The following is a 21,544-nucleotide window of genomic DNA, read 5'->3' as shown; positions in this document are numbered from 1 at the left end:
ACCATTGGTCCCTCTCCCATATCTCTCCCCCAAACAGAAAAATGTGGAGTCTGAAGAGGGGGTGGTGTGGTGTACAACTTAAAAAAGAAGGAAGGTAAAATGTACAAAAAATGGGAGTTCAAAAAATTAATAGGAAAGAAGAACTATGGCCACCATGCAGTTTAGATGCAGTGAAGAGATGCATGAAGAGAATGTTGATTTCCACTTGAAGTAAAGATATGCTGAACATAGCAGCAAAGGCAGCATTGGCATGAAGAACGGGCACCTAACTCAACTGAGATGAAAACAAACATGACAATTAAAAAAAAAAAGCATGAAATCCATACATTGACAAAAAGCTTTTGACAATTTCTTTTCCACTTCAGGCTGACATAGTACTTATTTTAAAGGTTTAATATAAAACCCCTTCATGTTTTACTATCTGTGCAGCACTTGTGTTTTAGGAAAGGCGAGGAAAAGCTACTCTATGCAGCCACAGGGATCATTTCATCTTACTTTAAGAACATATAAGGTTTTGCTTAGTCTTCCATTTGAAAGCTGTTCTAAAAGCATCAAAGTAGATGAAAAAAAGGCATTGAATACAATATCTAAAAATAGACTAGACCAGTATTCCCCCCCCCCAGTAAAAATTACTGGATTTCACAGACTAAAGTAGGATGACCATGGTTATTAATGAAAGAAAACTATCAAGCTCAGATGAAAGCAATTATAGCAGTTTCCGAATAACCAGTCTTGGGAACTTCCCTGGTTTTTTCTACTGCAATCTTTGGCAGAGAGAAAATGCGTAGTAATTAAATATGACATAATATAGGAGAGACTGTCCATACAAAGGAGTATCAGGTTGTTTGACAGGAAGAATGGGAAGATTCATAGAATAGGAAAAACAAAGGAATTGGGAGAACAGCCAGAACTACGGATTAATAACTAGAAATACTCAAAAGCTGGAAGACTGCCATTGAATCATACCTCAGCAAGCATCTGATCCAGAATTACTGTTGGCAGTCCGACCACACAAATCCAAGAGATGAATCCCAAACTGCAAGGAGGCACAGAGAAGTGTGCCTGGCATGGTCAGAATACTGGACAGCCTATCACAGAAAACTAAGACAGCTTGGCCTACCAGGGCAAGGGTTGCACTATACTCTAAGCAAAACAAGAACACCACCAGAGGAAGAGAGAGATTCTGCAACAACCCTTCAGTAGCAGCGGTAAGGACCAAAAATTCTCCAACTACTTGAGGCTTGGTTTTATGAACGGAGCTGTACAGATAGCACTGCATACAAAAGCAGAGAATAAAGTGATCCTTAAGGTCCACTCCAGACCTATCACACATCAGATGCAACCATCCTACTGTCATGAACACTTCTTAGCACTCGGACAGGACCCAGGACATAAATGCTATGGGAAGCTGAGCACAAACTATGTAAAAACAACACCAGAGTTCAAAACCCTCATACAGTACTCTTATTTGAAGGTATGCACCCAGAAATTATCATTCCTAGTCCATAACTTAAGACAGCTCCTATTTAGGAGTTTAACATTGGCATGCACACTCAGAGTAGCCATTTGGCTCCTGACTGGCATCCCGATTAAAGTAATTCAGCCTCAGTTATCTGCAACTTCATCATCTCCTACAGTCAAACTGGACTAGAAAAAAAAAAATGACACACCGAGGTCCGAAGACCTAAACTTGAGGAACAACACAAAATACTGTAGCATATATCTACAAGCAACTCAGCAGTTCTGCAATTGTGCCTCCACAAAGGGAACACCTTTGTTTCCTTCACAATTTTGAATGAAGATATTATTACAAGGCACTCTGTTCCCACAGCTGTGCCCAAGACATATGGAAGATCACTTAAAGGTATGCAAAGAGGGATGCAAGAAACAATTTTTTTCCTCTGACAAGATTCTCTCTATGCGGTTTCACATTCCTGTGTGACACACTACTGTCCTGGGGTTGCCCCAAGACTCTGGAATGAACTTTTGCAGGAATTCATCGTTACACATCTCACTTTGTTCCACCTAAATAATTAGGCATATCTTATTTTCTGCCCAATTTGTGTTTTCTAATATAAAATCCCAGTTGCACGAATATTTCTGGAAAAAAAATTGCACAGTCCTGCCTCTGTGAAAATATGATGAGAAAGGAGAGATTTAATGATCACACTGCTTGACAGGACAAGCAGAGGCATTACAGTGGTAAGAAGAGCATAAAAGCATCCATGAAATGGAAGAGAGAAATAGATTCACTAACAGCTGCAATGAAATTTAATCTTTACCTCAAGAACACAGAGAAGTTCTTCCACATATGCACGTTCAGTCTCAATAAGTTCATTAATTACATGCCTGTAGACAAAGAATGAAAATTAAGGCAGGCCTATTCACTTATGCAAAGTTAGGAGGCAACATTAACTTTTTCTGTGTTTCTACTTTAATTCAGACAATAAAAGAACAATTTCCAGGTAATGGAAAACGTGATGTTTCATGGATACTTCTGTGAACAGCTTTAGTATGCTTACTGAGAAGCATGTATTTTAAAAACATTTTTCAATTTTTGAAAATGTTTTTAAACAGCAAAAAAGTCAAATGTAGCATTTGCAGTGCTGTAGTAACTGAATTGAAGCAGTGAATCATTTTATCATTGTACATACAGAATCTGGTTATGCTGTGTTCACAAGTATTACTGTAGCTGGAGTTAGAGGTGCATAGGATTATCAAATACAGACTTAAAGTTACCACCTGTCATTTTAAATTAGGGGCATTTAGGGCACACTTTAAATATCACAATGCTGCTTTAAGTTTAATTCCCCTAACTCTCTCCACTTGTGATTTTGTATGATTTAACATGTGGTTATAACAGCAAAAAGACAGAAGTATCCAGTTTGTAGGTAGAAATGCAAGCTCTTCTATACACATTGCGAGTGATAATATAAGTTTTTGAATATAGTTTTTATATAAGAAAGTTATTTTTTCATAACATTTATCAAAACAAGGACTAAAAAGAGTCAAATAAAAAGACAAAGCCTCCTGAAACAATGAGACCAAAACTTCCAATAGACTTAAAGGAGGCTTATTACTCAAAACTATGTCATCTCTGAAATGAAAATACATAGTTATCCTGCCATAGCATCACCTCACTGCAGCAAAGCTGGAGTCTGGTACTATATAAACTGCAAATAATGCTACAGACTGAAATATCTTCTTCTGTGTACAGAGCATAGCCAAAGCATTTCAAAAAGCACTGAGGCTTAATCCAGAGAGGTGTATTTGTCTTATCAAATCCTTAGCCAAACTCAGCCTTTGCTGGAACCAAATCAGAGAAAAAGCATTTTTTTTTGTTTATCAAAATACACTTACTGCCGTAACACAGCTAGGTTTTCTTCATCATCCATTGTAGATCCTCCTCTGCTTTGATGGAGTTCAGTCATTTCACTCTAAAGAAGGAAACAAACAAACAACAAAAATCATCACAACATCAGAGATGGGGAAAACCCACTTTAAAATACAGAGCTTTACACTCAGATCTGCTTGCATGTATTTTCACAGGAAAGACTGCACTCCATGAAAAATTAAGGCAATTTGCAAGAATGCTGCAAAAAAATCCAAGTCAACCTGAAGGTCTTGAAGCACACAAGGACACGGGGAGTTCTCCATGAAAGGCCCACTTAGAAAAGACCATGGTTCAAGGCTCTTTTTCAGGAAGACGTTTGAGCATCAGCATAATCTTGGAGGCAACACTGGCCTTAGTCTGTTTTCCAAGCTAAAAATGAGGTACTGTGCTAACTTTCTGGTTGCTTCCTAACTTAACACAGAAGTTCACTCTTACTTCTACTGTAATGACTGACCTAATTACAATTTGTTGAAAAAATAAAATAAAATAAAAATTAGAGGTTCTGCTTTCAATCCCCCTTGAACTAACCCTTTCCTCCAACTGTTGTCCCTACTGGTCACGTGGCCCTGCCTTGCTCCTTGCATTGTCTTGCTGAACCTTCGCTGAGTTGATTCAAGTCTCTAACCCAGTGGGAAACTACTTGCTTCTGCTCCTGCCGTCAGGTTACTTTCCTTGCCGGAGGCGGAGCAGGAAGACCATCCCCACTTGGGAATGGCAACCCATTAGGTCAGGTGAAGCTGTCTTGGAGCCAACGACAACTACCTCTTCACTTTCGCCAGTTTTAAGAGTAGCCAATTACTACTGGCAAATAATAAATGTTTCCTGTTCATAGATTTTATATTTTGCTGCCCCTAACATTTTTCCTAATATAGGCAACTATTTACTTTACATTCCCTCATACCCAGCCCAGCAACAAAGCAGCCTCTATTTAAACCACGACTGCTTCACCAGAGTTACTTTGATAGGGGCAATACCATCACTTTTTCAGTGGAATTGCCTCACTCTTCTTCATGTTCCTAAATATTCCATTCTATTATGGTTTTCTCAAGCAGTATGTGCATAAAAAAAATTACCTTTCCTCTTCTGTAGTTTACCCTCTGAAGTGCACTGCTTTCTGAGTTGGATATGTATTCTCTTTGAAGACCTAAGCATGTAAACCAGAATCAAACAGCAGTTAGAACCTGAGCAGATCCAACACAGATGTTTGTGCAACCACAAATTACAGCTGAAAGTTTCTTTAAGTTTCTCAGCATAGCACAAAAAATTAGTTACAGGTTACTACATTTGCTTACCTGGAGAAGTATAAGGAGATTTTACAAAGGCTTCAGGTCTTGGTGCAACTGGCTGAACAGGACGTGTCTGCTTAGCTGCCAGTTTCTTAAGACTTACTTGTCTCTTTTGAAACATTTCTTCCATACTTTCTTGCTTCTGGAAAACCTTTTGCACATGCTCCTACCATTGCCACAGAAATAATAATAAAAAAAAATAAAATCCCTGTCAGAGACCTATCAACAAGCTACAGTGCCATTCACAAGCACACTGATTTGAAATTGCAATTGCTTTTATGCCACCTATAAAAATATTACCCTACTCTTCACTCCTAATAAGACATAATTTACAGTCATTTAGTACACTTAAAAATTGGAAAATCACTTCATAAATTTTCTTGTGCGCTTGCTGCAGAGAAACCAATGGGGTTCAAGTTTCAATTAAAAAAAATAGGGAAAAGGGTTTTTTGAGTGTGTAATGGTTCTGTTACGTTAAGAGATCAGCTGAGAGGAAAAGCCATGTATTCTCAAGTTCTAAAATAAAGCAGTTACAAAGCAGAAGTCACACAAACATCAAGGACAGGCATGTTCTTACTACATTAAAAAAAGGTATTTCAAATACTTACTTGGGATAATTTATTTTAAAAGCAATCCTCCTGTCTGAAAAATTGAAGTACTTACTAAAAGGCTCTGAAGCCCTTGATGCTTATCCAAAGGTATGACATGACTAGCACCGCAGGCAGGGAAATGTGTTGGCTTTCCAGTTCCCAGGTACAACTCTTAGTACTGATTATTTGGCTTTATCAATGGCCATACAAGAGAGCAATTCTAAAATTAAGAACCAGATGCACAGATAGGCATAAACATCTTCTGGTACCTTTAGGTCCTCAGTGAGGAGCTGTGCATACTCTCTGTAAATTTTATTCAACTCCTTGATTTTATTGTCTGCACCAGTGTCCAGGAATTTCTCGATCTCCTGTAATGCTGATTCTGCACCATCCTGAGACTGACACTTATCCACCGGCTGTGAAGCCAGCAGATAAATTCCTTCATCACACCACTTCATAGACTAGAAACAGAGAAAAGAACAGGCTCAGAATGTTTGATGTCAGCATCAACCACTAAGAGGTCTAAAACATTTCATACCTATACTTGTGATGTATTCAGCTATTTAAGGAGAAAATGTCCAGCACACTCAGATATTTTTACCTGCTGTTACGACAACGGGTTGACTGAGGTTTTAGCACACAAGATGGGAAACAGAACTGTTCCGTACAAAATTTACCTTTTCTAGTAAGCCATGCAGTTCTAGAGATTTGTTAAGAAGATTCCTTCTGCGTTCTGTCTCAGTAATGAAGGCATCACAGAGATGATGAAGTTCACTGCATTTTGGAATAATGGAGTCCACAGCATAATGATTGCTTTGAATAAAAGCATCACCCTCTGAGGCTAGCATTCTGGCTTTTGCTATAGTTTCCTAAGAAAGCAAACATTGATTTAGGTAAGTCTGGAGCACAAATCTTAAGAGGAGCAGCTGAGGGAACTGGGGTTGTTTAGTCTGGAGAGGAGATGACTCAGAGTGGACCTTACTGCTCTCTACAGCTACCTGAAAGGAGGTTATAGGCAGGTGGGGGTAGGTCTCTTTTCCCAGGTAACAAGTGACAGGACAAGAAGAAATAGCCTTAAGCTACGCTAGGGGAGGTTTAGATTGGATATTAGGAAAAGCATCCTCACTGAAAGGGTGGCCATGCGTTGGAACGGGCTGCCTAGGTAGGTGGTGGAATTGCCATCCCTGGAGGTGTTCAAAAAACACGTAGGTGCAGTGCTTAAGGAGATGATTTAGTGATGGACTTGGCAGTCCTAGGTGAATGATGGGACCTGATGATCTCAAAGGTCTTTTCCAACCTAAATGATTCTATGATTCTATCTTTCCTTGAATCATCATCAATGAAAGAAGTTAAAATGATACCATTTGGTTTTACACAGTAAAATACACATGTTGATAAGAACACCTCTTTAGTTAACAGCTGCCTTGCCTAATAAATCAAAGTGATTCCCTGTCTTCCCAGACACCCAAGAACATTTATGCCTTCTTTATTGTATCAGAGTACTTCAGAAACATTGAGTTTAATCATATGCCTCCCTGTGAAGGAACTACTATTGGCTTTCTATGCCCTAGTTATTCAACAGCATGTTTGTGTGTATATGTCTGCAATTTGGAGTACAGCAGCATTCTGAACCCCAGTTAAAAAAATATGTAACTGCAGCACCTCAGCCTCAAGAGCAACGACCTCACTTACTGAGCTGTATATTTTATTGAAGCACAGATCATAAGGTTCCCCTTCTACAGTGTTCAGAGTGTATATTTCTGTTCATCATCTTTTAACATGTTGTACATCCAATACACAGCTTTGTCATTTCTGAGATTTAATGAAGTAAGCAGCTTTAATAGTAATGGAAGTGGCCCCTCAATCACTAAGTGCAGAACTTTGCTATGCAAACATTTCATGCAATTCTTCCATGAACTAATCACACCAACTTTATGACTGGTCACTCTGGTCTTTGAGAGATGCCAGAGAACTGGGCTGCTCCAATGGTTAAAAACTTTATTCCAATTTCCTTCTTCACAGTGCCTGAGACACTGATTCTGCCCCGTTGTCAGCTTAAGCTCTGCTTATAAGATATACCCAAATATCGTGCCCCTCCACACACACATTGTCATACTAAAAATTAAGGAGACTTGCAGAGTTCTTACACATGACTTTTCTTCAAAGTTGGCAAGATCTTTCAAAATATGCTCCACGTGTGAACAGCTGTTTCCCACATCTGTGAAAGCAGTCAGTCTCTCGGACACAACATCCAAAGCTGCTTTGACCTGAAATGAGACACAGCTATGTATCTGTGTGATTCTACCCCTCTGGAGGCCCACCAGTTGAATAACTGATAGCCACTATTTCCAGTCAGGTGACTCACATTATGTGGTTACTGGGGCACAGAGAGAAACCACTTTTACTGACAGCCTACCTTTACCCCCAACTCAAAATGAAAACAATTAAAAAAAGGCAGTGAAGTAATTCTATTTTCTGGTACTGAAAGAAAAAAAAACCAAAACAACAAAACCCCAAACCCAACAATGAAGGAAAACTAACGTTCACAAAACATTTACGATCTTGCTTTTACCAGATGATTATAATACAAAACAACATTAACAACTAGCAAAACGTGAGGGAGAGGTCCTCACACTAACAACTGGCTGAGACAGACATACAGACACACACACACTTGTAGGAGGGTTTCAGAGCTTTGCTCCCATGGAGACACAGGGGCCATGCTCTGAGATCAGCTACACTAGCATAGGGAGACTGTAGGTGCCATCGAGCATATGAGTTAAACTAACATGAGATCAGAAACTGGCTGTAAAAATTGTAGTTCAGCCTCCACCCAGCTTCCAACAGTGTGGTTGCAACTTCCCACCCACAGTGTTGGAGACTGTTTCATAAAATTTCAGCCAGAAGGTTTAGGTAAGTCTTGGTTCCTTAAAAGGGCCTATTGGCAAGATGAAAGTGTTGCAGCCACCGTATTATGCTTCTGTGGTGGAGAACAGGTTTCAAAGGAGTTTTTGAATGCTTATACACTGCTGGGCCTGTGGAAAAAAAAATCATAAGCCGGCAGAAGAGAAGCTATTATGTCTTTATAGGCAAGTATTCAAGGTAGTAAAGATAGCAGTATGTCAAGTAAGGACACATTCAAGAAAAAAGTTGGAGAAAGCTTTCAAGCACACACGAGCTGCAAAAACAAGAGGGGTAAGTATTTTCGCCTGAATCATTTCTATATTACCAAATACTGACTGCCACCAAGAAGTTCTCACCTCTCTGAAATTCTGTTCAAAATTCCGAAGGCGCAGACATTGCTCAAGTTTTTGCTCATGCTTAATCCAAAACTCATCAAAGGCAGTCTCCGTTTCATGTAATTGAGCCAGAAGCCTTTAAAAAAAGAAGAAATACTGTAAGAATGATGGGTATAGCCTTCAAGGGACAATACAATCTTCCACAGTAAACAAGAAACTTCCCTAAAGCAATATCTTCCAGAAAAAATAAACTGGATACAGGAAACTTTCTGAGTATTGCACAGAATTGTTTCCTAGAATAACATTGATGTAAAACTGAAACCCAACACAAACATTCAGTTATGAAAAACTGGCAAGTGCTGATTTGAAGCTAACTGCTGCGCATACTATTTCTCAGCTCTGGCCTGGGGACATGGGGACTTGGGGCTAGCAAACATAAATAAAACATGCAAATGTGTGTGGGCTAGGACCCAGAGGAACTCAAGCCTTGGGCTATAAGGAAAAATGAAGGCAAAAATTTGTACTGCTGTGACCAGCCAGCTGCCCTTACATTTCATTCTTTGGAGCAAGGTTCATAATAAACCCGAAGGTCATTGCTGCTCCTCTTCTGAGCAGAGTTACTACTTAAGTATCACAGGCAAGTGTGATACAGCAGTACTGCAATGAAAAGAGCCTTCTTCGATTATAACTTTGGTGAAACCTTAAACCTTTTACTTTTCAACTTATCTTCCAATATTGCATTTGACAGCATGGTATCCTATGGACTTATCTTTACAGTCTGCTTTGCTGTACTCAGACTACATCCAGGGAACATATCAGAATTTTAATGAACTTTTGTCTTCAAGAGCAGAGAAACAAACTCTGAATTCGCAAGTTAAAATTGATTAGAAAAAAGGCAGACACACAGAGTTTTTTCCAACTTCTGTCAGATATTGTATTGAGTGGGAATATTTTGGATAAATAAGCAACACCCACTCCGATTGTTCTTCGGATAGCTGATAGCAACAATGACCAAAAAAGTGACTTCTGCCAAGCTTTGTGGATTGGAATGGACAGTTATTTGGAAAGAAAAGTCAGCCTGAGTGTAACAGAAACATGGAATGACCGACAAAAAAAGAATGCAGAATACTGCCTGGGGGAAATGAGCTATGCTTTCACAGCTTTGTTCAAATTTGCATCTGTGCTATGGTGATATAATGTCTTCAAACCTGGCAGTAATTTAAGGGAGGGGGGGTGGGGAGCAAAGGAAAACAACATCTATTACTTGTATGCCCAAAGGAAGCATATAGGTTATTTGTGCATAGATACTTCAAGAGCAGTGTACTCCCTAGCAGCCCTTTATAGGCCACTAATGACATTGGTAAGATCTCAGCAATGTTAGAAGCTGCTTTGGGCAGGGTTAAAGAAAAAGAAACCCCTCACTTCAGTTCAAAAGGACATAATGAATGTGGACAAATCTGCTGAAAAGAAGGGATATATTACTTCTGTCTTCCTATCTGCTTTCCCTATAGCAGCAAAGTTTCCTTGGGTTGCACTTTAGTTTCTAAACAAAGCTTCAATATTCTTTTAAATAAGGAAAAGCTGCTGAACTATATAGTCTAAATCTGAAAAAAAGAACAGCATTACTTTGCTGGCGCCAGAAATCAAACCCCAACCCTTATTTCCTTATCAGCAAATGACCCGGTAATGGACAGCAGGGGTTTACTTTTCTCAGAACAGAACAGACAACAAAGAAGTTGTTTCCGAAAGTACATTTTATATGTTCATGTTGTAATATCTGCTTATTTGCTAAGGTTAAGTATGGAACTAAGCAAAAGAGCTGGGGAGGCATCAAAAAAACCCAGAAAAGCAGCACGTTCATTATTTTGCTCCTCTCACCTTTCTACCGTTGTTTGATTGTCTAGTTGATCTTGATTCAGTTTGTATTCAGGATTCTCAGTAACTGGTTTTGAAATACTTCCAAGGATATCATCTCCCTGTTCTACTGCTAACCTGATATCCTCCTACAAAACAAAACAAACCCCACACACACTGTAGTTGTGTTTTTTTTTTTTTTAAAACAGACTTCATAAAGCACCGAACTGGAAAAAGGATTTTGTTTTAATAGCAATAGAGCAACAGTAGTATGATTAAAAGCAGTGTTTGACAACAAATACAGACAGTAAATGCTAAATTTCAGCTTCTTCTACATTTACCATTTTAAGATCTCAGTAACTTAGTTGAATTTTCATGATACGTAGCCTTCTAGTGTCTCCTTAGGTTACAAATCTCTCAAAAGTTTTTTGGGGTTTCAAAAGTATACATCTAACAGTTTTCATTTAAGCTGATTTGAAAGAACTTTAGTCCGTTCTTCAAAAAGTCATGTATCTGCATGCATATGAAAATAAAATCAGTTTTCTTGTTGCAAACAAACCTACAAATTATAAACACACCACTACTTACACAGGAATTTCTGTTTCCACATACAAATTATTATGCATTTGTACATATGTAGACTTAGCCTCAATAAATGTAATTTTTGAATGCAAAAAGGACTTTTAACATCAAGCCAAGCAAACCAAGTTCAGTAAGATTTCAATGTTTTGTATTATTACTATTAACGTCCTCCACATTTTCTACTAACATTATTAGCTATAAATTAAAACACAGTTTCACTAGAAGACAAAATCTTTACAAGAATTACATACCTTCATTTTGTCCTTCTTTTCTTTATGTGTTGCAAGAAGGGAGCTGGTTGATTGCACATCATTTGGTAGTTCTGTTTCAGCCAGTTCAGTCCCAAAGGACTGAAGAATCTGAGCTGTTTGCTTAACCTTTTGGGCGAAACCTTCTATAGCCTTTTGGAATAAAAATCATTAAAGATGTTTCATGCTCATCACATACACATGTACCAATGACACATACACACAAAATACAGCTCTCAAAACAAACACAAGCAGATTAATTACAAGCCTGAAAAATGGTCAAAGTATAATTTTGCAAGCAACAGATACCGTCACCATTAATTCCTTAATTGTATATTTTTCCTAGGCTCGTATCAGGTCTATCTTCCTCATATTTTTATAATCTGGAGTTATTTTACAAGTTGAGATTTTTCTTTCTTGTAGCAAAACCAATAAACCTCAACACAAAAATACACTGTAGTTCCTTTGCTCCAAGTGTTCAGAAAACCACTCCCAAATTATTACTCATATTATTTCTCTAAGATGACTAAGTACCATTGGGAACATCTTCTCACTCTGAGCAAGTCAACTTGCATCACTTGGAATCTGTTTTATAAATGACAGGGTATAAAACAGACTTACAGTGCGACGGGACAGCCATCTGCTATGGCAATAATCCAGGGTGCCACCAAGATCTTCTGTTAATTGTGTTTTATCAATGTAACCCTGCAGTTCTGACACTGAGCCCAGCATTATGATCTGCAACAGCAAAGAAAGTGAACACTATCGAAGGCGAGAATTCTCTTCTTAAGGATTCTAAGCCCCATCCTTCAGCCTCTGATAGAGAAAACTCAGCTTAATACAAAAGCAAATGATGGAACTATTTCCTTTGCGTACAGAAAATCAAACTTAACAGTTGTTTCAGTTTAAGATGATGTAAATGTAGATAACTGCATACGAGCAAGAGCAACAGTCATATTCAAAAAAAGCTTATGGATTATACAACATAAATTACACCATCAGTTTTTTTATCTTGATAAACCATACAAGGCTTTTTTCTAAGGGCAACATTCATTCAACCTATTTATCCTACGAGAAGAAAAATAGTACCTCTGTGGATTTGGCATGTAAGGACTGGTTCCCCAAAATAAACAAGGGGTGGGGGAAAAGTACCTTAACTTAAAGACTTGAAAATTTCACCCTTGACATTGACATATGATACATAAAAACTTGTATATCTTTAGTTCATTTCATTCCAGTTTATTTTCAAGTATAAATGCTGTACGTTTTCAAACAGAAGTATAATCAGTGGGTTCACTGGCAATGCAACAACAGGCATCAGTTGTACGTTTGCTCAAATGACAGAAACTACAGCATTTGTCCATGGGAAATGCATTTGCCTCAAAATTCACATACTTCAAGAATAAACCATCAAGAACTACCCAAAATTGCTGGAACCACCTTTAAGCATGGTGTTTTGTTGGGATTTTTTTGGCCCTTGCTAGCTACATTAAGTACTTTTAAGAGATTTCTGACAGTACAGTGGGAACAGAGGATTACTTACAGGTACTTTCATTTTAAACTCATCTTTGTTGAATTTGAAAGCAATGTCTGAGAGAGCTCGATGAAAAAATCCTGTTGGGCGCAGAACGAGGACTAGTTGCAGATTTCCCGGGAAAGATGCCTGCAAAACAAGTTTAGTCTGTTATTTTCTGTCTCAGCTCCAGAAAATATTTTTGAACAAGGAGAAGCCCCTGTTAAACCACAAACTAACTGTATCAAAGGCCTCCCATAATGGGGTGACCAATTACAAACTTGCAAGGCTTGCACAAAGAGCTTCATTCAAAGAGATGTTTACTCATCTTTGGGTATTGGAATCTATTCTCCTGGAATCAAGTTTTTCAGGGCTGGCTTGTACTGCTCTTCAGCTAAGATTACATCCTAGCCAAGGAGGCTAAAGAACAAACAGCAGTGGCTTAGTACTTTTTCAACAGCAGTACTTTCAGGGTTACCTTATCTTCTCTTTAATAGAGGGTGCCAAGAGAAACCGCCATTATTGTCTGAGCACCAAATACATTTCTAATTTGCCCATATACTACCTTGCCAGCTGCCTACACAAACTATTGCCACCAAGACAATTTCTCAGGCAGTAGCTTAGAAATAAGCTTTAATTTTGCAGACAAAAGTAAAAATCAAACACAGTAATTGTCAGCTCTTTTTCTCATTATCTTACCACTAGTAGTCTCAAGATCTTTCCTGTTCTACAAGTGATAGGGGGAAAACAGAAGAGAGCAGAAGGAAAGCAAAGAAATAGCATTAAATTAGTAAAAACCAACCCCTGCTGTGGCAGAGGTTTGCATACTTGGCATTTAGCTATTCTTGAAATTATGCAGATCTTCTCCCCCTTTTGTTATTTCCACCATAGGGATGCAGTGAAGCTCACTAAAGAAATGATCATTACAATGATTAAGTATGCTATTTTCTTCATTATACTGTTGGAAATTATGTCACATTTTTAGTAAATTGAATTACTACAAAAAAAAAAAAAAAAAGGTCAACCAAAAAACGAACACTGACTGAAGGAACTGTTATGCTATGATCTGTTTCCATGCTTAGTGAAACTGTTAGGATATGGAAGGCTGGAGAGTAGTTTAATATCCATTTTAAGATTTCCAAGAGTTCCAGGTATTTAGCACTGGAAATTACAAACTTTTTAAGAAAAAACCCAAACAAACAGTTTAAAACTTTTCTGAAAGACTTCACAGGTGCATTGTGGTTCCCCAGATACTCAGTATACAACCGAGATCTCAGCTTGACTGAGAAACCTTAAAGGGTTGAACTTCACAATCTGTCTCCACTTCAGTGATGTCCAAATTTTCTAGAAAGCATGGTGGTTTGGTCCCAGAGAAGTCTGTCTGAGGGCTCGGAACAGAATCCAGACAATTCTGAGTGCCCAGCTTCTCATCCTTGCACTGTAAACAATCTGTCTCTGTGTACTAATAGTAGTACACCCTGTGGACTTACTAATCCACAGTTACTAGAGGAAAAACTTCTAACAGAAAAATTCCTGATGGTATTCAGAAGAAAACGTTAAGAAAAAAGATGATTTTTTTAACCTTTTTTCCCTCTGAATTACTGTACCAAGGGCAATTGCAGATTTATTTCAGAAAATTAATTAACTCATATTAAGAGACATTGCAAGAATGGATAAAAGATTTTTTTTTAATAAATATCCTGAATAATCTTTTTACAATGATGGCTGTGCAGTCTATCATTTCACGCATTCAACAGCTGTGTCCAACTGCACCTGGATCACTGTGTCCAGTTCCGGTTCCCACAATTCAAGAAAGACGTGGACAGACTGGAGAGGGTCCAAAGGAGGACCACAAAGAAGATCAAAGGGCTGGAGAACCTGCCCAGTGAAGGAAGACTGAAGGAATTAGGTCTCTTCCCTCTGGAGAAGAGCGGGCTTGGGAGGGACCTCATTACAATATTCCAGCCACCACTTAAAGGGCATCTACAAAGAGGACAGAGGCTGTCTCTTCACAAGTTGCAGTGTGGGAAGGACAAGGGGCAATGGGTACAAGTTGCACTGAGGGAAGTTTCACCTTTGATGTAAAGAAAGAAATTTTTTTTACAGTGAGAACAATCATTCACTGGAGCAACCTCCCCACGGACACGGTAGGGTCCCCATCACTGGAGGTTTTTCATGATGAGACTGGACAGGGTGCTAGTCTCAACAAAGCTCCCTTTCCCCGGGAAAGGTTGGGCCTGGTGATCTTTCAAGGTTCCTCCCAATCTGAGCTGTTATTCTGTGATTCTATTGATATTTAGGCTATTACTGAAGCAAACAGTAGTAGCCAAATGCAAAGCAATAGTAATTTTTTCTAAACTGTGTATTATCTCTTATGAAATACAGAGTTTAACTGCATGACCAAATTGAGTATCTTATTAGTATTCAATTCAAAGAATACACATGTACTATTATTCTCCATCTCAGTGTGTCTACCCAAAATGACACTGTTGAAGTCACTATAGTCTTGTACCACTAACTCCCATTCAAGGCTTGCCAGAAGTTTCCCCTCTCTCTCAACAAAACCTCACATTCTAGGTTACTCTAACTTTGTCTACAATACCATTCTTAGCTCCACTGGTCTGTCTCCTATGCTTCCCATTTGGTTTTGTTTTTTCAAAAAACAGTTTTTCAAGACTGATGCCTCCTCTGTTTGTTGTGGCTGGGAGTCAAATACGCAAATTGACCTTTGTGAAACAACAAGAAGAACAGGGAGGATTGCTACAGTAAACAATGCTGGACCTGTGCCAGCTATTCCAGTTTATCTGAGCTTGTGTCTGCACTGCCCAAATATTACTGTTTTCCTAACTTTTTTTTTCCCTTAAAGCCCTGATGACTTGCAGAGACAATGATATGATGCAAGAGATGCTCCTTAGATGCATGTGAACTTCATCAACCAGTCCACCCTGAATACAAGAGAACAAAACCCCCAAAACCAAACCATAACACCCAAGTCTACGCTCCATTCCAGTCCAGCAGCATGTTTGTTTGAAGCCATTGTATGCTAAGCAGACAGAGCAAACAATGAGCTCTCAAGAACGCTGTGCCAAGTGTTAAGCACAGAAATAAATATTCATGGATGTTTAGTACTGCCATACAATAAAGTGCCTTCAAGGACTGTTGAAGTCAATGAACTTCACTGCAACTTGAAGAAGGGTTTGTGTGCTTGAAAGCTGTTTTTCCAGAAGTGTCTTTCTTTACTAAATGAATTAATGCCAACTGCTCCCCCAACATTTTGTCTCAAATATTATATTTCAACTCATTTGATACCTATACAAAAGAGACCATGGGTCATGTTTTTGGTATCCTCTATGAGAATTAGAGTAGCCCCTATTCTATTCTAGCCCAACCCATACATTCCTTCATCTCACTTGCATTAGTTCTCTATCTGCTTATCTCTTTCACTTTCCCATCCAGTCAGGTCAGTGCTGATTCCAAAGATACAGGAAAAGATGCAGATGTGCATGTAGTTATCAGTTTTGAAATGAATCTGACCAAACCAGGAACTCATATACAGCACAGCCCTTAAATCAAAGCTTTCTAATACACTGACATCTTTGCTGCCTTATAAGTACCCTGAATCAGGAACACGGGAAGAACCTTTGCTGGCTGGAAAAAAACAGGAACTACTTTAAATCCTCTGGGAAATCAATTAATTAATACTCAGGAACCGGTTGACCTGCCCGCTCTCAGGCCTCCACTTCTCAGGGATGTGGAGCTTTCCACTGCATGCTCTAGCCTTCTGCAAAGGGGGGGGAATCTTAGAGAGGCTGAACGCAGCTGGGTTTTGTGCAAAATGTAAAATTAAGTGAGCTGTGTATAATCTTATTTATCACTTTTCTTCACATTATATTAATGACAGAGAGGATGTCTGTAGCACCAGTATTGACCCTGAAGTTAAGCACCTTCTAACAGGAGAAGGTAAGGAGAGGCAGGTCTTCTCTTGAATGAAGATGACACAATGCTGAATGGCTGGTAAGGAACTGCAAAAGCTGGGCAGGAAACAACCCCTGCCTGATGCTCAGTAAGGGGTGGTGGCAGCTTATTTGCAGGAAAGGGCGGGCAGCATTTTGCCAGGCAGGTACTGAGATTCTTCGTATCTTTGGTTTCCCCTGTGTAACGTGGTCTTGCTCTGTCAGTGTGAACAGGGAGCTATTTAAGTCACTCAATTTTACCTGCACCAGTCAAGCTGAGAAGCAATCCCACACAACTGAAAACAGCCTATAGCTGCTAGAGGCTATTGGGCAGATGGCATTTTCAAGGGAGGAGTTAAGTCTCACTGAATCACATACTTTACAATAGTTCCGATATTCACTGAGATAGGATGCAGTGCTGCCAGGCTGCCGCTCCCTGGAATGGGCAGCACTGGAGCAGGGCAGGGGCTGGGATCTACAACAGGAGTCAGTCACTACAGCTTTCAGTAGTGAATAGCCAAAGGTGAGCTTTTGGAAAACACAACCAACACCTTTGAGTTTTCGTATCTCTGGTTACCCCCTAGGGCTTATTTAGTATACAAAATAATTATGTGGATAGATATATGTACCTTTTAGACAGAGATTCACTTAAAATAAAGTTGCAGTCTGCTGTGTTCAGTCCCACAGAGCAATTTGCTCAGCTGTCCCAGAGCTCAGAAGTTGTTTATACTTCTACACGGCAAAGGAAAAGCTATTCTGATAAATGGTGAACCTACAACCCCTTTTCTTCCACTTCCCAGGTAAACAGGCAGCTTTCAGAAGTATCCGAACCATGTGAGCCATCAAAGAGCTAATGCTTGACCCAGTTTTAGTAGTTCTGTTTCAAAATACTTGGAACAGCACTATTTTCCATTTTATGAAGAGCTTCAATATACCCAACATTACCAAACTCTGTGGTGGTGTTTTTGCTTCTGCACTTATTAGTATGCCGTAAGCCACAGGGCATTTCTTTCCAAAATACCTCTGTATATAAAGGAGCTAATAAGTACTTTCCCGCCCCCCCCCCCCCCCCCCCCCCCGACTGTTTATTCCTGGCTAGAATGAAGTCTTTTACACAGGCTTCTTGTCAAGAAAGAATCTTGAATTAAATCAGTTCATAAAAGGAGCAGTTTGAAAGCTAGGTTTAAAAACCTTGAGCTGTTTTGCATTAGATCTGGGTTTAATGCTTGTGTTACGATCCTGTTTTTAGAGTTTAAGTGATTCACTTCTCTCTTTTTACATATTAAAAACCCCCATGTAATAAAAAGGAAAAATGGCTGACTATACAAGGATAATCGCAAAAGTGCCTGAACATGTAATATTCTCAAAACAACCAAAGCAATAAGACAAAAATGTACAGCATCTCAAAATAACCTTTTTAGTTTATCATTTACTGGAATAAAATTAATATAAATACTGTTCTACCTTCATCATACTGTCAAGTTCTTGTTTTGAATCCAAGCAAAAATAAGAAACATGACTAGGGGCTGAAAGAAGAGCAGTTTTTTCAAACTTAACCCATATAAATTGTTAAGTGTCATTACAGTTTTCCAGACATGACACAAATTGCTAGCTAGAAACTGGACTAATGGGAAATACCTATCCATAACAAAAAATAGTGCCTTTCATGGAGTTTCACTTACTAAATGCATCTTTTCTCCATCAACACTCACTAAGAAACTCAAGGTCTTTCTATAAACAAGGCAGAAGAATGCAAGGTTGGATTACTGTAATTCATGGTTTCTCACCTTGGATGTAAAACCAATGATAAGACTCCAGATGGCACAAAAACGGGACTGCCTGGCTCCTGCAAGGTTTAGGTTGGTATTAGCACTCCAGTCTCTCCATTGCGTTTTGGTATCCTCCTGCCAGCTAAAGGTCTTGGCCCTAATCTTTAAAGCAATTAATGGGCTATGCCTGTGCTACAGGGAAGGTTGCATTTTGATTTATGAAGAGCTAAGAAAAACCAGTGCTCTGGACAATGCAGTCCAAAGCAGAAGACATGAAACCTGCATGCAGTGCATCCTTAGCCAAAGGTGGCAAGTCACAAAGCAAACTTCTCCAGGGGGTTGAATAAAACCCAACTCCTGCCACATTTAGAAAGGACTGTGAAGTTTTGTTACTGGGTAAATCTTTCTTACTACCACCTGAGCGACCTCCATACCAACTTCTTGCTCAAGAGTAGTTGCCCACATGTATGTTATTCCCTAAACACCAAGTTTAAGGAAGTTTGTTTCCTCTGAACTTTCAATATGAGGCTGACGGATGGCTATGGTGGAACTTTTAATGATGTTGAGTGCAGTTTTTTGTCTAAAAGGCTGAGTTCACACTTCAACATTTCCCTCAAGATGGAGGAAGACAATGATAACAGGACAACAGAGACAAAGAAAAATGTAATGACATAGGCTTCATTTTTTTAAGAAAACACACTGGAACTATGAACAGAAGAGCAGTGTGAAACTCAAGAACATATTGATTAGTAACATGCCACACTCCTGTAACTGTGGATTGAATATTGCTTTTTTTAGTATGATAACACTAGGCAGCATGGGAAGGAGAAAATAAGTAATTTTTGACTGCATGGAAAGGAAAAGGGGATCAATTTGTCTGGTGTTTGTCCTTCACTCGACTACAGTTGGGAAAATACGGAGCCATTTTACCAAGCTATGTGACTGCTCCTCCTTGCACCCTCATTCATCATCATCAAAAGACAACTCTAACTGTTAGGAAAACTAAACAAGTGGAAGTCAAGCCTCCAGTTTCCCTTGAACCATTTAAAAAAACCCCTTTGTCCATCAACAGGACCCAGAGAAATCCTCATGACTTTGGTGCAAGATATGTATTGTGTATATTTGGCTTTGTTTTTTTAAGAAGCAGACAGAAGAAATGAATTTAGAGTTCATTTATGGCAAATATTACAGCAAACAAATGGTGGATGACAGCAAACAATGACTTTTCACTATATTTTTTTTTTTAATATGAAGATAAAATTTTCAGGCAATCAGGGATGACGTGACGATTGCTGAAGCCCAAGAGAACCGCCACATACATCCATGGACACAATACAAAGCCAAAGTTGAGCCAGTTCAAAAAAGGAAACAAATATAAAAAAAAAATATGCCTCTAAATATTAGACTTCAGCTAGGAAGCATGATTTCTCTTTTAAATAAAGCTCTCAGAAGAATGAGAAAAGAAGAAAAAAAGGAAAACAACCCATCACCAACAGCACTACAATCCGCAGTGCTCCCTGCTCAGTACCCTTCTCCAGGCAAAGCCCTTAGGCACCAACATGATCACTACAATGATGGATCCCTTATCATGGGGATAGATACTCAGGTTCTCTATATTGAGTTTCTAGGCAACACACAGGAGGAACGCTACGATAAACATTACTATTATGGGTATAAGTAGCATGTCTGTAGTTGCCCCCCACGCTCTACCACCCCAATTATGTAAAAAAAAAGGACTGTCATCTGTGGAATACTCACCTGTCCTTGAACAGAAACTACAGCATTGCATTTTGAAAAAGATTTAAAAACTCCATAGATATAGTCCTTTTTGCTTAATCATCTCAATTTATGCTGCTCTCTGTTTCCACTACTGGAATCTGTTCAATGCTGCATCTCAAAATTTCGAAATGAGCTGCAAAAGCAGATTTTGCTAGTATTTTGGCATATTTTCAATATTTTAACATTTCTAACATACTCACTGTGGAAAAAGTCATATTGTGAGAATATTATATCATTATATATTCATTCACAAAAAAAGTCATGTAATGGGAGTAAGGTATTACCTTTAAATAAATACCTTTAATTTACAATAAGCAAACAGTTCTTTGGTCAGAATGGGGCTACACAAAAATGACATTTACTGTTTTGATTTAACTTTTACCTTACAGAGTCAAAATTTTTCAGCCACTAAAAATTGAATAAAAGATGCTTACAGCACTTACTGGAAAGATTATAAACACTAACAATTCAAGCAAGGATAACAAGAAAAAACCCCAAAGAAATAAAAAAGTAAACCAACAGTAGGATAAGCACATGATAAACATGAATCTCTTTTCCTACTCATGTAAAAAAAGAAGCCTCTAATAAGCTTAGTTTTCAGATTTAAAAAATAATAATTAAAAAAGAGAATGAAAGTACCAGCATGTGCTGTTGATTGATCACAGTAGGTATGTAATATCATAAGGTACACAAGCAACCCTTATTTTAATTTGAACACCACAGAATCAGTTTTTACACCTGAACACCTTTCACAAGTGGCAAACTAAATCAGGACCCTCATCCCTTCCTAAAAGGAAAGCTCACTTGAATAGTGAAAGGTGGGCCCAAAGCTGTATAGGACACATGGGACGTCCATGTAAACACTGGCTCCCACCTGGAAGAGCTGCACGCTGCACACATTTGCATGCACACACACACATGCTCTCCCAAGTGTTTTCTCAGGAGGATGTTCTGACCTGCAAACTGCATTAAAAGCACATCATAGATACATGATGCCTGGTCCCAGTCAGCTGCAATACAAAACTACTGGATACTTCCTGTGTCATCTATCAGCTAACATTTTGCTGAAGAAATAAAACATTTCCTGTTTTTCCACTCATAAGAGGAAGGTTCAACACAGAAAATCTTTCTTAGGAGTTAACTTAAAACAGTACTCACTGCTATCCGCAGTATGGAAGCTTTCACAGAAGTCCATTTGTCCTGTCTGCGATCTATGACAAGAATAAATCCAATTCCAGCATCTCGCAAACTAAGTTTGGAGGAGGAAAGAAAGAGAAAGTTCAGTTAAAAATGCAAATGAAATTCCTATGTTGTCTCACTCACAAAAAGCAGTTAAA

The 21,544-nt window shown here is 38.8% G+C and overlaps 1 protein-coding gene across 29 annotated transcripts in view; it reads right to left on the bottom strand.

The window, feature by feature from the left end:
* Positions 1 to 21,544, bottom strand: part of MCF2L (MCF.2 cell line derived transforming sequence like) — a 164,568-nt gene that overhangs the window by 18,339 nt on the left and 124,685 nt on the right. For all 29 annotated transcript variants that reach the window (XR_013926186.1, XM_080376320.1, XM_080376316.1 and 26 more), the window contains 13 exons: positions 21,366 to 21,456; positions 12,737 to 12,856; positions 11,815 to 11,931; positions 11,197 to 11,346; positions 10,388 to 10,512; positions 8,531 to 8,645; positions 7,418 to 7,537; positions 5,948 to 6,139; positions 5,540 to 5,731; positions 4,687 to 4,846; positions 4,468 to 4,538; positions 3,361 to 3,437; positions 2,283 to 2,349 (listed from right to left, as the gene is read on the bottom strand). Coding sequence is in view for 28 of the 29 variants with exons in the window: in XM_080376320.1 (XP_080232446.1) it covers positions 2,283 to 2,349; positions 3,361 to 3,437; positions 4,468 to 4,538; positions 4,687 to 4,846; positions 5,540 to 5,731; positions 5,948 to 6,139; positions 7,418 to 7,537; positions 8,531 to 8,645; positions 10,388 to 10,512; positions 11,197 to 11,346; positions 11,815 to 11,931; positions 12,737 to 12,856; positions 21,366 to 21,456 (1,597 nt within the window). In the remaining variant the exon portion in view is untranslated. The remainder of the gene's footprint in view (positions 1 to 2,282; positions 2,350 to 3,360; positions 3,438 to 4,467; positions 4,539 to 4,686; positions 4,847 to 5,539; positions 5,732 to 5,947; positions 6,140 to 7,417; positions 7,538 to 8,530; positions 8,646 to 10,387; positions 10,513 to 11,196; positions 11,347 to 11,814; positions 11,932 to 12,736; positions 12,857 to 21,365; positions 21,457 to 21,544) is intronic.

The sequence above is a fragment of the Falco punctatus genome (genome assembly GCF_963210335.1).
Source record: "Falco punctatus genome assembly, chromosome: 2".
NCBI classification, from domain to species: domain Eukaryota; kingdom Metazoa; phylum Chordata; class Aves; order Falconiformes; family Falconidae; genus Falco; species Falco punctatus.
This window is presented reverse-complemented; position numbering and strand designations above follow the sequence as displayed.